Source organism: Solanum verrucosum, unplaced genomic scaffold, assembly GCF_900185275.1.
Source record: "Solanum verrucosum unplaced genomic scaffold, falcon-dt-bn FXZP01000113.1, whole genome shotgun sequence".
Taxonomy (NCBI): Eukaryota; Viridiplantae; Streptophyta; class Magnoliopsida; order Solanales; family Solanaceae; genus Solanum; species Solanum verrucosum.
In genome coordinates, this window is record NW_026020105.1 from 1,435,309 (window position 1) to 1,450,254 (window position 14,946).

At 29.9% G+C, this 14,946-nt stretch overlaps 2 protein-coding genes across 2 annotated transcripts; one reads left to right on the plus strand and one right to left on the minus strand.

Moving 5' to 3' along the window:
- Positions 1-1,775: 1,775 nt before the first annotated feature.
- LOC125825177 (BURP domain-containing protein 3-like) lies at positions 1,776-4,496 on the minus strand. Its single transcript, XM_049504511.1, has 3 exons — positions 4,461-4,496; positions 3,700-3,811; positions 1,776-2,674 (listed from the first exon to the last, which is right to left on the minus strand). The coding sequence occupies exons 1-3, from the start codon at positions 4,494-4,496 to the stop codon at positions 1,872-1,874; spliced, it is 951 nt and encodes a 316-aa protein (XP_049360468.1). The 3' UTR covers positions 1,776-1,871.
- A 3,582-nt stretch (positions 4,497-8,078) lies between these two features.
- LOC125825178 (uncharacterized) lies at positions 8,079-9,196 on the plus strand. The gene is made up of 3 exons (XM_049504512.1): positions 8,079-8,180; positions 8,561-8,647; positions 8,756-9,196. Exons 1-3 carry the CDS (start codon positions 8,079-8,081, stop codon positions 9,194-9,196), a joined length of 630 nt encoding a protein of 209 aa, XP_049360469.1.
- Positions 9,197-14,946: the final 5,750 nt, after the last annotated feature.

The window sequence follows — 14,946 nt, forward strand, 5'->3', positions numbered from 1 at the left end:
TGATGTTGTATACACATCATGGTTGGTTCTTTAGTCCAGTAAAGCCAAGATTTAGTGCATCTCTATTGTGGACGAGAAATTTTAGAGTATATGTTTTCTGCAATGATATTAATTACTCCACTCTGTTAAAGCTGGTCAGTTTGCGTATATCATCTTTTCAAAGTTCATGTTTGTTTCGGATTGTAATGGGAGTAGATTTTTAGTTGGTGTATGATTTAGTTTCTGATGATATTGATTAGATATTGACTATGAGTTAGTTGAGGGTTAGCGGAGGTGCTTTGGATTGAGATTTTTGGGCTGTGATGGTCCAGTTTTGTTCTTACATCTCTTTTTCGAGTCTTAAAGTTAGGTGAGATTGCGTTCATCGTTTCCATGAAATTACAGGTGATGCAATTCAATCCGAGTGGTCCAGTCTTTCAACTTCTATTTACTCTCTTTTTGGTTGATGCATATGTAGGATATTTAATTAGAATAAAGCAATAACTGAGGTTTGTTATTGATTGTAAGTAATTCTTTTCTGCATTATTGTAATTCTAATTATATGTGGATTCAGTTTTAGTAGAATGCTAAAGTTAGTGAAGAAACTGTAGAAATCCCATTCAGCTTGTTAAATATGTGTTCTTGATTGCGTCATTATTGTGTGTTTTTTTAGGCAAGAGATTAAAATGTCCGAACTAGACATTTATGAAAGCATGTGTAGATTAGGCTTGTTTTGCCTTCCTGCCATTCTCAGATAGCTGATTAGTGCAACTGAGTGTATTTATTTAAAAGATGCCATGGTAACTGGGGAAAGTGTTAATGCTGATTAGTGCAAATGTGTTTCTTTAAAAAGATGACATGGTAACTGGGGAAAGCATTAACGTAAAGCCACAAGGGAATACTAAGTGGTTGATGCTTAGGAGCAGTGTTATAAAGACGAGCGACGCACTGGGTGCAAGTCTAATGAAATCATTATCCTTTCTATCATCGTTCTCCACACCTACTAATCCTTTTGAGATACTTTTTAAATGAAATTAACATCCGTTTTATTATTGTGCAAGTCTAGAACACACTCTTTTACCTCTGAGGGGACTTTATGGATTTATGCTTTTTCATCTATGTGCTGGAGCCTATTTGGTGCGCTACGCCCTGCTTTGGGACTCAAAACACTGCATATGACGGCGAGTGGGTTGAGGGGTTGGAGTAACACATTCAGTTTGAGCTTATTTGCTCTAATCTTTGGTGTAAAGGATTATTCAGCACTTGTGTTTGTGGGCGGTACTGGTTATCAGCAGAGGGAAAACAAGCAAGATCGATTTTATCGTCATTAAGAATAGAAAAAAGAATAAAAACCTGGTGTTGAAGTTGAAATTATGATTTAACTTCTGCCAAGTGAAGAAACAAAAATGAATGTAAACAGTTGCAGAATCTCATCTACTAAACAACCTGTTTTCCAACAAGTAATAATATATTCTTATACCAATACACACAATCTGGTAAAAAACATACAATTGGCAAATCAATATATATATATATATATATATATATATATTTTTTTTTTTTTTTTTTTATATAAAATATAGACAATATAGCAAAAACATACCATTAGCATATAAAAATACAATTGTATTGCATGTATGTATTTTGTACATTAGACGTATAAATAACACACGCTCGACAAAATACCAACATGCAAAATTTGAGCAATCGATTAGAAAATCTAAAAATGACTTTTTGCAACATGTTGCCAAAATCATGATTTCCATTTATTATTGTAAAAAACATACATTTACAGGAAAAGACATAGGTACTCAAAGGCTATAACCAAAGTATTCTTTTAAGGGCAATCTAGGATTATATATATTTACCTGCACTTGATATTTATATCGAACTTATGAAACAAAAGGGAGAAAAACGATTTGATCATCTTGAAGGTAATGACAAATAGAGGGAGCACCAGGCTTAGCATTAAGCACTACAAAAGGCAATCCTTTTGGATTCCAAAGAGATGTATCTTTGTGGCATATTGATATTGCTTTAACCTTTGTTCCATCAACACCAATCATCGATACCATATATGTCTTTGTACCTCCTCCACCATGACAAAAATGCACTGCATACGCGTAGTTAAGTTTGTGGCATATCATGTTAAGTCCATCAGCCATGAGTTCGACTTCTTTAATGGTGTATTTTTGCACCATTTGATTTTCCCCTTGAACCTCTGTTGCAACTACCTTAACATTGTTTGTTCCAAGCATGAATATCCCAAAATCTACCATAGACTCTAAAGAAGTTGCACACTTTCTCTTCTCTCCTTTCATCGCGGGTTCTTCACATACTTTGACTGTTTCCTCAATTGTTTTAGCATCTTTTGAGTTGTTATTTATTGAGAAATAGTTTAGAATTTGTGGGATTTTTTTCGATGAGAAGGGAATGGATTCCACAAATTGTCGTGGCCAAAATGGTGCTTTGTTTTTGTTCTTTAGAGAGGGAAAGTTGATGACTTTCCCTTTCACTAATTCTTTTTCGAAGAAGTAAGGTTTGTAAAGGAAATTGTTATCTTGATGATCGCTTTGGGTAGGGGTCTCATTTCTTATCTCGTGAATCTCATCCTCGGTAGCAGCATGGAAAATCCAGGCTCCATGTTGGTGTAAACCATAGTATACTTTCTTCTTTGTGTCAAGAATGCCATCATCTGTAGTAACATATAAATAACAATCAATTTTTTCAAATAGTTGAATAAGTGTCTTCATCAAAAGAAAAGTTGGATAGTTAACAAAATATGGGCAGTCATCTACCCAAAAAATTAATACTTGTACGGCTCATATGTGTAGTTAAATTCGTCTGTTTCAAATTGGACTAATGGTTTGTTCGATACGGAGGATCATGTTTGGTTGGTCAAAATTTTTAGAGAACATCTTTTTTTTAGGAAAGTAAGTTTTTTTAAAATAAGAAAGACGACTTTCCTATTGGACGATGGAGGAGCTACATAGAACAAATGGTAATCAGTTGAATACCCTTCACCGAAAAATTATATTTTATAAAAAGAAAATTATACTATACATATCAAAGGATGAAATTTCTGGTTTCGCTATTGCTAGTGAAAGTATGAAAAACAAGTTTCACAAGTGATATTTCACACATAGATTACGTTTTCTCCATCCTCCATTACACCTCATCGCCCGTAGCGCCCCACCTCCCACAATATTTTTTTAGATTATATATATATAATATTTTTTTGCCAGAAAACAGTAAGAAATTCAATTATTTTCTAAAAACATCTTCCTTTATTAGGAACATACCCTACTCTATAATATCTGATGAATAAATTTCTACATGAAATTGCATAGAATTTAGATGCATGGATACAATCTGAAATATTTATGGAACTTTTATCCATACTGATAGTACGTAGCTAATTAACCCCAATGGTAGAAATATAATTATGCATTAAGACATATATGTGAAACATGTAATAATAAAATTAATACTTAGTTAATTTGATGTATAATCGCTGTAACTTTTTCACTATAATATAAAATCATAAACTTCTTTTTGTCGAAGTATGTGAACTTCATTCCTAATTTATTTTAGTAAGACAAAAACTAATCATGATTTTACTATTACAGAGGACAAAATTAAATAACAATTTTGCGATCTTATAATATATCTGACATTAACTCTATAAAACAATATCCATCGAAACGAATTACAACTAACCTGCTTGGGGAAGTAAATCTTTGATCACTTTGGGAATTTGAGCTTTAGGCAATTTTATTTTCCAATAAACCTCCGGAGATATAGCTGCATGAGTACTTGCTATAAAAGTAAGCTGCACGTATATAACAATAAACAATTTTTTTTATCAGTATCTCCCCTGATTAAGTCAACTATAAGGCGGATTCGGATATGATTTCAAATTATGATTTGGAAGTAGTTATTTAAAAATGAAATTGAATTTTTTTTTTGAATGTGTAATTTAAATTTTTTAAATTGTATATTTTTTTTCATAAACATAAAAATCTCAAAATTTGTAATGATTATTAAGAACTTTCTCAATTCTTATCAATTTTACCAAATGAGCAAAACATATATAATTCATAAGCAAGACATTTGAACATCCTGAAATGCCGCATTAATAAATCACATGTCTCCATATTTTAATTAAGAAATATTTGCTATTACATGTTACTACAAACTTTTAAATACACATAATTATGGAAGGATCTACTGATCCAATAAATCAACAACAGTAGTAAAGTTATTTGTTTATACATTACTTCCACATGACACGTACAATTTATTTAGGTCAAACATAAACAATATTTCTTTTGTAAAATTCAAAATGATTGATTTTCTTTTTATCAAATATAAATTTATAGATTAAATTTTACATTTAATAAATTGAAATCACAACTTGAAATGTAAATTACTACTAAAATGTTAATTTAGGATTTCAAAATCATAAAAATACCACTCACCAAGAAAATGGTAGAGTAGAGTAGCTGCAACTTCATTGAATTTTTTTTTTTTGTTATAATAAATTGTGAATAGATTAAAAAAACTCGAAAAGAAAAACCTTGGATGAACAAGAATAGAAACTATCCTATATTTATAGGCATAGAATACTACTATTAAATATTTGTGCCCCTCTTAATTAATTATTAGAACAATTAATGAATTTCTATCAACAATGGTCATAAAAATATATGTATATTTTGTACGTTGAAACCTCTACAGTGTGATGAATTTGAATTCCTCTAGAACTATTGACCATATAAATAAACGTGGGAGGTCCATGATTTGTTAATAATATTTTGCTCGTCTATTTTTTTATTTGTCTATTATATTAAAAATAATTATTTAATTTTAAAAATTAAGAGATAATATCAAATATAATATTATTTATTTACTAACATTAAGATGGTTTATAATTAATAAAAATGATATAATTAATTAATTTATTTTTTAAAAATGAACCGCGTCAAATATAAATATAAGAAATTAATTTTGTTTTTAATAAAATTTCTGACTCAGCCGTTAACGGTGGATGGTTTTTATCAAACAAATATATTGTCTCTTAAATTTTTCGGCTTCAGTTGAAATTTGCTATTAATAAAATGGCTGCATAATTAAGGTTTGAATGACAAATTGGAATATCCCTATAGTGACATTAATAAGTTTAATTATCAACTATGAACTACTTCATAGTATATTACAAATTTATATTTCTCAACTTTCATATTGGCTGCAGTCAAGCGTCGTATGCGGAATATGTAAGCGTCGAATTTCTACAATTAATTCAGACTAATTTAGATACGTTTCTAAATATAATTCGAGTTGCACGAAATTCACTTGAATATAATAAAATAATGAGAAATATATTGATATAAGTTGGAGTAATAAATTATAATTCTTCTACTGATATATACTTTTAGTCCTTTTTGAGTTGTCATGTTGCGCTTTTTGGGAATCCGTTTGATTAATTTTCAAAGTTAAATTAAATTACATTAATTTGATATTTTAAAATAAAACGAAAAAGAGTCATATTTATTTTGAGTAAACTAGCCAAATAACAAAATATAGATTATATATTACAAGACGTAACAGTATTTTCAAGTTTTCCATACATAGCAGTAGAATTCTAACACTATCTAACAATTACTATTAAACGTGTCTATTTAAAAAAAAATATATATATATATATATATAATAAATTATCTATTTTAAATTAAACACAAGAAAAAAAAATAAAAATAGCATCGTGCTTCCAAAAATATAGGTTATGGGAAACTGAATCGTGCATCTATAAATATAGTTTTTGTGTAATTGACCTATATTCTCCTTGCATTTCTGCATCTTTTATTCTTTCTTGAGGTTTTATTTTCAATATCATATTTTAATCATGGAAAATAATAACATTTGCTCAATATTGATTCATCATGGAGGTCGATGGGATGCGACAGGTTTGTTTTTAATGTATTATTATGGGTTTTTTTTGACGTTTTGTGTTTTTTTCCCCATATTTTGACTTGTTTTTATGAGGTACTATTTTTGATTTGTAAATAAGCGCATCTAAAGATATCAAAGTATTATATTGATATATTTGTAGATAGCTTTTACTGTATAAATATTGAATTTAATTATGTGATCTGATTTAACTGCATTAAGGTATAATAGCATTTCTTGACGTTTTATTACTTGTTTATTTGATGTGCTATTTTTTTGTATTTAAGTAAGCGCATCTAGAAAATATTAAAGTATTATATTGATATATTTGTAGGTATCGTTTAATGCAAATAAAACTCTACATTTATTGAAAAAATATGTTATCGTATTTAACTGATTTAGTGTATAATATTCATATAAAGTAAGCTTTTATCATGTCATTTATGTTCAAGTATATTTTTAGTATAAATTTTGATTTTGTGCTATTTGTATACTTATGATCGTATATTGATAATTTTTTATGGTGTATAATGAGCTATATAATTTTACAAAGCTATTTAATGTAAAAAAAACATTTAATTATATAATTTTGGTATAAAATTTGAATTGGAGTAATACTGGAGGTGCTAAAGTTTGTCTTAAAATTATACGTATAACTGATTTGGAATTTTTTTCTTCTAATAAACTTTAACAGTGTTTTGTGATGTATATTCTTTTTGGTGATTAACGTACTTGACAACCACATTACATTAAAATTTCATTCATTCTCAGGTAGATATGTTGAGTACCATTTAGAAGGAGTTAAATATAATTTAGACACGAAACACATTGGGTTGGTTGCTGCTATAGCAGATCAACTCGGTATAGACACAACAGTTGATGAGTTGAATATTATGTACTTGGTAAGCGACAAAAGTCCACCTATGTCAATACACAATGATATGGGCGTGCATGTTTATCTCGACCAACGGAGGGTAAATGTCGATTTTTTTAGTAAGTATCCATTGTGTATAACTCTTAAAAAAAGGGCAATGGTTGAAGATGAATATGGTCCTATTATTGAACGCACAAATAATGTTGTTGGTGAAATCAGTGGTGTTCCAGATTTATATTCAAATAATTCAGTGCGTTTGATTGGGATGAATCCTATTGAATATATTGATACTGTGGATGATGAAGAAAATGATATCATTAGTGATGCTTCAGATCTTTCTGTGGATGTGAAACAAGTTTACAAAGATAAAAGTGTACTAGCAGAATGAATGAAGCATTACGCATTTGTCAATAAGTTTACATTCAATGTTAAGAGATCCATCTCAACTTTGTAATTATTTTAATGTTCTCTTGCAGGTATTATCATATTTTTTTGATGTTTGAATACTAACTTCAAAATTCACTTGTGTTCTCTTGCAGCTATTATCTTGTTTGTCTGTCAAAAAATTGTACTTGGTTCTTGAAATCATCAAGTCTCAATCAGTCTGGACTTTTCAAGATAAGAAAATATTGTGGTACTCACACATGTTCTGTCCGGGAGAGAATATACGCAAGGCGCCAAGGAATTACTGATGTGGTCGCTATTATGGTCTTGGATAAGTTTATAGATACAAAAAAAATATACACACCAAGAGATATTGCTGATGACATGCTGAAACTTCATGGTGTTACATTGAGTTACATGCAAGCCTGGCGATCAAAGGAAAAGGCAGTAAAGATGTTGCGAGGAGATCCAACGGAATCATATGCAAGAATACCAGCTTATTTTTACATTTTGGATAAGCATTATCTTGGTTCAGTCCTAAGTTTAGAGAAAACCGAAGACGATAGATTTCTATTTGCATTTGTTGCTTTAGAGGCATCAATCAGAGGATGAGAATATTGCATGCCTGTAGTAGTTGTTGATGGAGCACATCTGAAGTGTTCTTATGGGGGTACCATTCTTATTGCAAGCACGTTGGATCCAGGAGGTATGTCTACATATTTTACTATTATTTATAAAACCTTTTAACTTATATTGTTAGTGACTCCTTTAATATTTAATTATAAAATTCAATGTTTATTAAAATCTTCGTTTTAAGTAATAAATGTGTATAAATTTGGTATGCAAACAGCTCATATTCTCCCACTGGCATATGCTATTGTTGATTCTGAAAATGATGCTTCGTGGACATGATTTTTTGAAAAGTTTAGAGATGCATTTGGAGAAAGACAAAATATGTGCTTCGTCTCAGATAGGCATGAGAGTATATGGAAAGGTACATCAAGAGTATATCCTGGTCTGCCTCGTTACGCATGCATTTGGCATTTATGGTGCAATGTTATCAAAAAATTTCACAAGAATGTTGAAGATTTGAAAAGGCTTTTCTTTGCAATGGCAAAAGGCATACACACTTCAACAATTTGAAGAATTGATGAGAAAGGTGGACGAAATCGATAAGAAGATAAGAAAATATTTATTTGGAATAGGATATCATAAATGGACAAGGACACATGCAACTGTTAATCATACATGGGTAATGACCTCAAACATAGCAGAATCAATAAACAACACCAATCGATTAGCACGGAAACTTCCGGTAGTATCATTGTTGGATTTTATGAGAATAACAATTCAATCATGGAGTGCTAAACATAGCGAAGAGGCTGGGCAACCAAAACTGATCTTACTGAACCATACAATAAAATACTTGAAGATAACCGTGAGATATCTCACCGTATGACGGTAAGTATCTAATTCTCTGAACATTTGTAATGTTAATTTTTGAATATTTTTGTAACTAAGCAAATTTTGTATGTATTTTTATACTTTTGATACATGAAATTGTTTTAGGTAAGCCCATCAACACAATTCCTACATACAATAACTGATGGAGCAAGATGTTTCACAGTGTGTCTACGAAGTAGAAAATGTAGTTGTGGACGTTTTCAACTGGATGAGATACCATGTGGTCATGCTATGGCTGCAATTGCACACAGAAATAAACATGGAGAGGACTATTGTTCTGAGTTCTACAACAATAAAAATTTCCAAGACGCGTATGCAATTCCAGTTGAACCTCTTCCATGTGAGAGTAGATGGGAAATACCGTCTCATGTGCTGGATCAAAAATTATTACCACCAGATTATAAGAGAGGGCCAGGGAGACCACCAATGGAACGCAAGAAGTCATATAGCGAAGGAAAATTCAAGAGGGCCAAGGTAACATGCAACATATGTCGTCGCGAGGGGCACAACAGGACAACATGTGGTAGATATCCACTAGATGCATAGTTTATGATCATATGTTTGTGATTGTTCTATTTATTTCTTTGTTTACAAACAATTGAACTGTTTTTTGTTATTTCTAGGTGATTCATCTATGTTATTAGTATGTTTTAAGGATTCTATTTAAGTTTATGAAATACAATTTAGTAAAAAATATTATAATTATATATTTTTTGTTATGTGACATAAAATTTTAAAGACTCAATACCTGCATCTGAAATGTTCATTCCAAAATTATCAACTCCTTGATTTGTACTGCATCTAAATTTAAAGATGGAACAAATAATTTGGGAATGATCTGTAGATCCCTATAAAATCATACAAGTCATATTAGAAATTATAACAAATATACAACAGTTATTATAATAGATTTTTGAGAATAATCACTTTGCATAATTTTGATATATAAAGTGATTATAATTGAGGAACCAAGTTTCTATATAATTTATAAAGACTTAATACGTCTATCTCTGGTGAATTCTTATTAACATAATCAACTCCTTGATTTTGCGTTTATTTAAGTGAAACAAATATTTTAAGAATATTTAATTGTTCGCAAAAAATCGTATAAGCAGCATTGAGAGATAAGCATTAAATATGATAATTATAAGCAACTTGATTGAATCATCAAAAAAAAGCTTTCAAAACTTTCGTATGATCATCATCCTTTGTGTTTAAATCTTTCAACACTTCTCATAATCATCAATCTTTCAATACAAACTATATTACATAGTGTAACTATTTTTATATATAATAGTTGTATAACCATGGAATGACTGCTTTAATTAATAATATTGCTATATAGAATCGTTACAAAATAATTTGTACACTAGTGATTATATATCAAATATATATTCACAATCCACAACTAAAAATAATACATAATAGTTTTCATCAAAACTTTAAAAATAAAACTGCCACAAATCTTTTTTAATACCATATACAAACTGCCAGAAATCAAGTTCACAATCACCAACTAAAAAAAACATTTACCGTCTTCATCCAGAAATATTCAAAACCAAAAATATAAGACAGATAATCCTTTAAAATGAAAAAACTTAAATAAATGTCATAATCCATCATATTTATTTGTAGACTCTTGGTGTAGGATTTGGCATCTGAAACTTCTGGCAATCCCTAACAATATCTCTGTTAATACTTGGTTCACCCAATTTGCTTGAAAATTTGCCACTCACCTCACCTTCACTTATAGCACCTTGACTAAGTTTTGATGTTGCATATTCCCAAAGTAATGCACCATATCTCTTACGGTGAAGTTTTGGCATGAAACATTGACTTGGAATTTCAAAAACTCCAAGTGTAATAAGTTCAGCAAATACGCATGCATAAAGTCCACTATCACTGAAAACATTGAAAATCTTAAAACTGGTAGATAAAAAATTAAAAAAAAATTAAAAAAATAAAGCTTATGAACTAGAAACATCAAATATTATTTATAAAATAAACAGGAGGCACTGGCAGGTCGGAATTGAATCTTTTAAACCTAAACTAACACATAAAATTGAGCACAGTCCACCTATGGCTATCAACTTCACTTCTTTTTAACAAGTCTATTATCAAAAATGGTGAGCTCTATTTAATAATCTAATTCTTCAAAATAGTTGATATTATCATAGAACGTATTCAAAATTCCATTTTCAGTACACTAAATTCATTAACGAAATATGAAGGCAATTTAGTTACACAAGCAAATTCAAAAAGGGAATCACTTACTTTGAATCAGGATGTTGTTGTGGGATGTTCCTTTGCATCTTATATTCAAGCGGTTCCATTTCTGACTTGTCAAAATAAGCAGGTTCCATATGCCATTGAATATCTGAACGTTTACCATAATAGCCTATGCTACTAAAGAACAACAGTATCATTCTTGCAATAGACTCAACAGCTTGTTTTACCATTTTAGTGTGATTTTCATCACCCATCTTTGAATCATAAACGTACAAACACCTGTGTTTTATGCGAAAAACTACAAGAATCCAATGAAACCACTCACTAACATTCACAGGGATGATGATGTTATCAACTCTATCCCAAGGGATATTGGCAATCAAATTGTAACCCCGCATATATTGACCAACACAATGGTTAGGAGATATTGAACTCATATCACAATTTGATTCTTCCCACAATATTTCAGCTCCCAACAACCACGACATAAAAACAGAGTCTGTGGTGACATATCTAGTACGAATGTTTGTAGAGTGTTTAGCCTTTTTCCGTAAATAGTACATAATGACATCAACATGCTGTTTCAATATAAACAATCAGTAAATAATAACATCAAAATGATAAAACAGGATTAAAAAATTACATATTGATTGCATACAATATGATTAACCGTAGTTTATAAATATACATATTAATTGCATACAATATGATTAACATTTTGTTTTTAAAATATTGTGATTTCAAAAACACAATAACTGTATATAATAGATATATAATAAGATTTCTACATTTTTTTTGAATTATATACTCATCGGTCACATACATATAAATTAAATAAATGACATTAATATGTGAATCTGGAAATTCTTCTATGGACAACGTCATATTAATATAATACATGAAGAAGATAAAATTTTGAAAGATACCTCATCTTCCCAAGGTTTTCCATCATGAACCATTATGTGGAACCAATCCATTTTCTTTACTTTTACAATTCCTAGATCAAGTTCAGGCTTCAACTTATCATACACTGCGGTGTACGCAGACTTCCTGCTTCAATTATGTTTTTATATATATAAATCCATAATATGGAAAATAATTGATAAAAATTGAGTAAAATCGTCATAATGTAATGTCAAAAGTACCTATTTCGTCTCTGTGATACATTCTGATACACCCAATCTACAAACTTATTTATCAAATCAGCAGAACAATCAAACCCTTTAAACTTTTCAAAAGGATGCTTAGCATTAGAAAAAATCATCCTCTTTTCACAACTATTTCCACCTTCAGGAAGCTGCACATATGGGGATGTATCATACTTGCCTGAATTTTTAATTTGCATTTGCAATTGCGGTGTCACTGTTTCATTAAGTATTGGGTCCAATGCAACCATTCGTGTGTCTGTGAATGGAGGAAAATCGTCCAATGTTGGTGTTTTAGTAGACGAAGTTCCCGGCATATCATATTTAGAAACTAGAATCATATATAATATAACAAATTAGTGCTTCATCATAGGACCTCAATTCTACAACAAAAACATTAACATATTTCGAACCTGTATCTGACAAATTCATTCCAGAAGAATCATCTACCTCATTTTCTGATGCCACTGCATTTTAAAATGATAAAATATATTCACAACAGGTAATAAAAATTATCAACTTATTATAAAAATTAGGTATAACAACTAATAATATGTATAAAAGCAAGTTGAATAGAATTTATAAAGGACTCAATACCTGTATCTGAATTTTTCATTCCAAAAGTATCAGCTGTTTGATTTTGTTCAACATCTATATTTAACATGAACAAATATTTAGAAAATATCAGTATTTCACTATAAATTCATATAATTCTATGAAAAAAATTATTGAGTATAAAACAAGTATGAAAACAGGTTGTTGCTAATCTTCACTTTGTATAAATTTTGTATATAAAGTGATAATAATAGATTAACCAATTATCAAAGTAATTTTTAAAGAACCATACCTTAATCGGGCGAATTCTTTTCAAGAGAATCGACTCCTTGATTTTGTGTACATTTTAAGTGGAACAAATATTTTAGGAAAAAGTAGTTCGCAAATAACTCATATAGGCAGATATGAGACATAAACATAAACATGATAATTATAAAACTAATATAACAATAGATTTTCAACATATATCATCAAAATAATAAAAACCTTGAACTGGGAAAAACTTTTCATGTGTTGGACTTTCACTTGACTTTTTTTTTGATGATCTGAATTCTTCAATAAGCAACTTCATTGAATCATCAATATAAGCTTTCAAATCCTTTATATGATCATCAACTTCAAAAATCTTCCCGGACCTATGTAAGAAAAAAGAAACTATCAAAACATGTATACGATTATATAAACATAGTAAAATTTTCCCTTACATTCACAATTTCATTCTTTAATCTTAAATATCTTTCTTCATCAGTTAAAACCATCTTAACCCCTTCATCCTGATTATTTGTGCTTTCTGGCATGATTGAAGGATCCATGTCAGCCAGCTCCACATCTGTCAGTACTATGTTTGAAAACTTGATCTAGCATTAAAAATTCATATGAAAAAACATTTCAAACAAAGAGATTATAGACATAATTCAAGAAATAAAATTCTTATAATCAAACCACATGAACACACTTACCTGATTTCCGTATTTTCTAAACATTGTATTCTTTAAGAATTCAAAATAAATCAACGAATCAGATGTCCGCCAATTGAGTATCCGCGGAGTGGTGGTACATATGCGAGTTGCAACAGAACGATCAACCTTAGAGCAACACTCATAAAACCATATTTGTAAGGCAAGATGAAATCCACCAAACTTGAATGATGATGGATTTTTTCCCAGTTTATGGCTACAATTTTTAAGCAGTGTGCGAAAACAAAGGTTCCCCCATGGATAATCTTTATACTCCCCAGTTTCAACCAAGTCAAAGTGCAATTTCGATACAAAATTGTTGTTTGGTTCAACAGAAAGTAAGAAAGTCTCAATAAATTATACCAATGCCATTTTGAAGACATCTCCAGGCTCTATAAAATCTTTGGCATTAAAAGCATTAATAAATTCTGACTTTCTAACTTGTTTTATTCCAGGAAAGTACTGTGCTAGCAGCCTGTTTGGAGAATCTGGATCTGAATAAAAATCACTATCCAAACCACATTTTAACCCAGTGATAACAACAAATTCTCTAATTCCAAATTTAAGCTCAGTATCATTTTCATTCACAATGAACATATCATCTCTATCATTCTTTGTTTCAACAAGCAAAAGGCTGCGTAATAGTTGTGGCTGAACCTTTATATGTGGCATGTCCAAAAATAAACCAAAAGGAGATTCCTTAAACTGTAGAAATTGTTGGTCGTTAAGACGATTCCTAATGTCATCACAAACATCCATATTGGTGTAGGAACACCAATGGGTATATTTCTTCTTTTCCTGGAGTAAAAAAAGGTACTTTTTTAAAAAAAATAAAAAAATAACTTGTGTATAAAAATTGATCATGAGCTAATTCAAGAAATAAATTCAAGCAATACATACTATATACTAACAAACAACAACATTATGAATACGTTTGATATAAAATTGGTAATACCAAAGAGATAATCAAAATAAATTACTTGTTACATGATTTAAAAACAAAAGGAGAAATGACCATTTCAATAGACACAATATACTCACATACAACGACATTAATTCACACTGATGTATCTAATTGATATAATATCAGATTTTTTTTGGTTCTGAGATAATAATGAAGGATTACAAAAGTCTATTTCATACTTTATAACCATATGATACTCAAAACCACATCAATAAACTCAAATTCTTATGCCAAAATTGTATATACAAACGAACATAAATCAGACACATACACAAATTTATGTTTAAATATCTCCATCAATGAAAATAACATGCAAAGAGTAAAATAATAAAATCATGAAAATATGTTCATTTAATACCTTTGGAACAACTTTTCCACTTCTGGAATTGAACTTCTTCGCTCGCACCTTAATTTTTGGATTTGGGGCTCTAGAAGTCTCACCCTTCA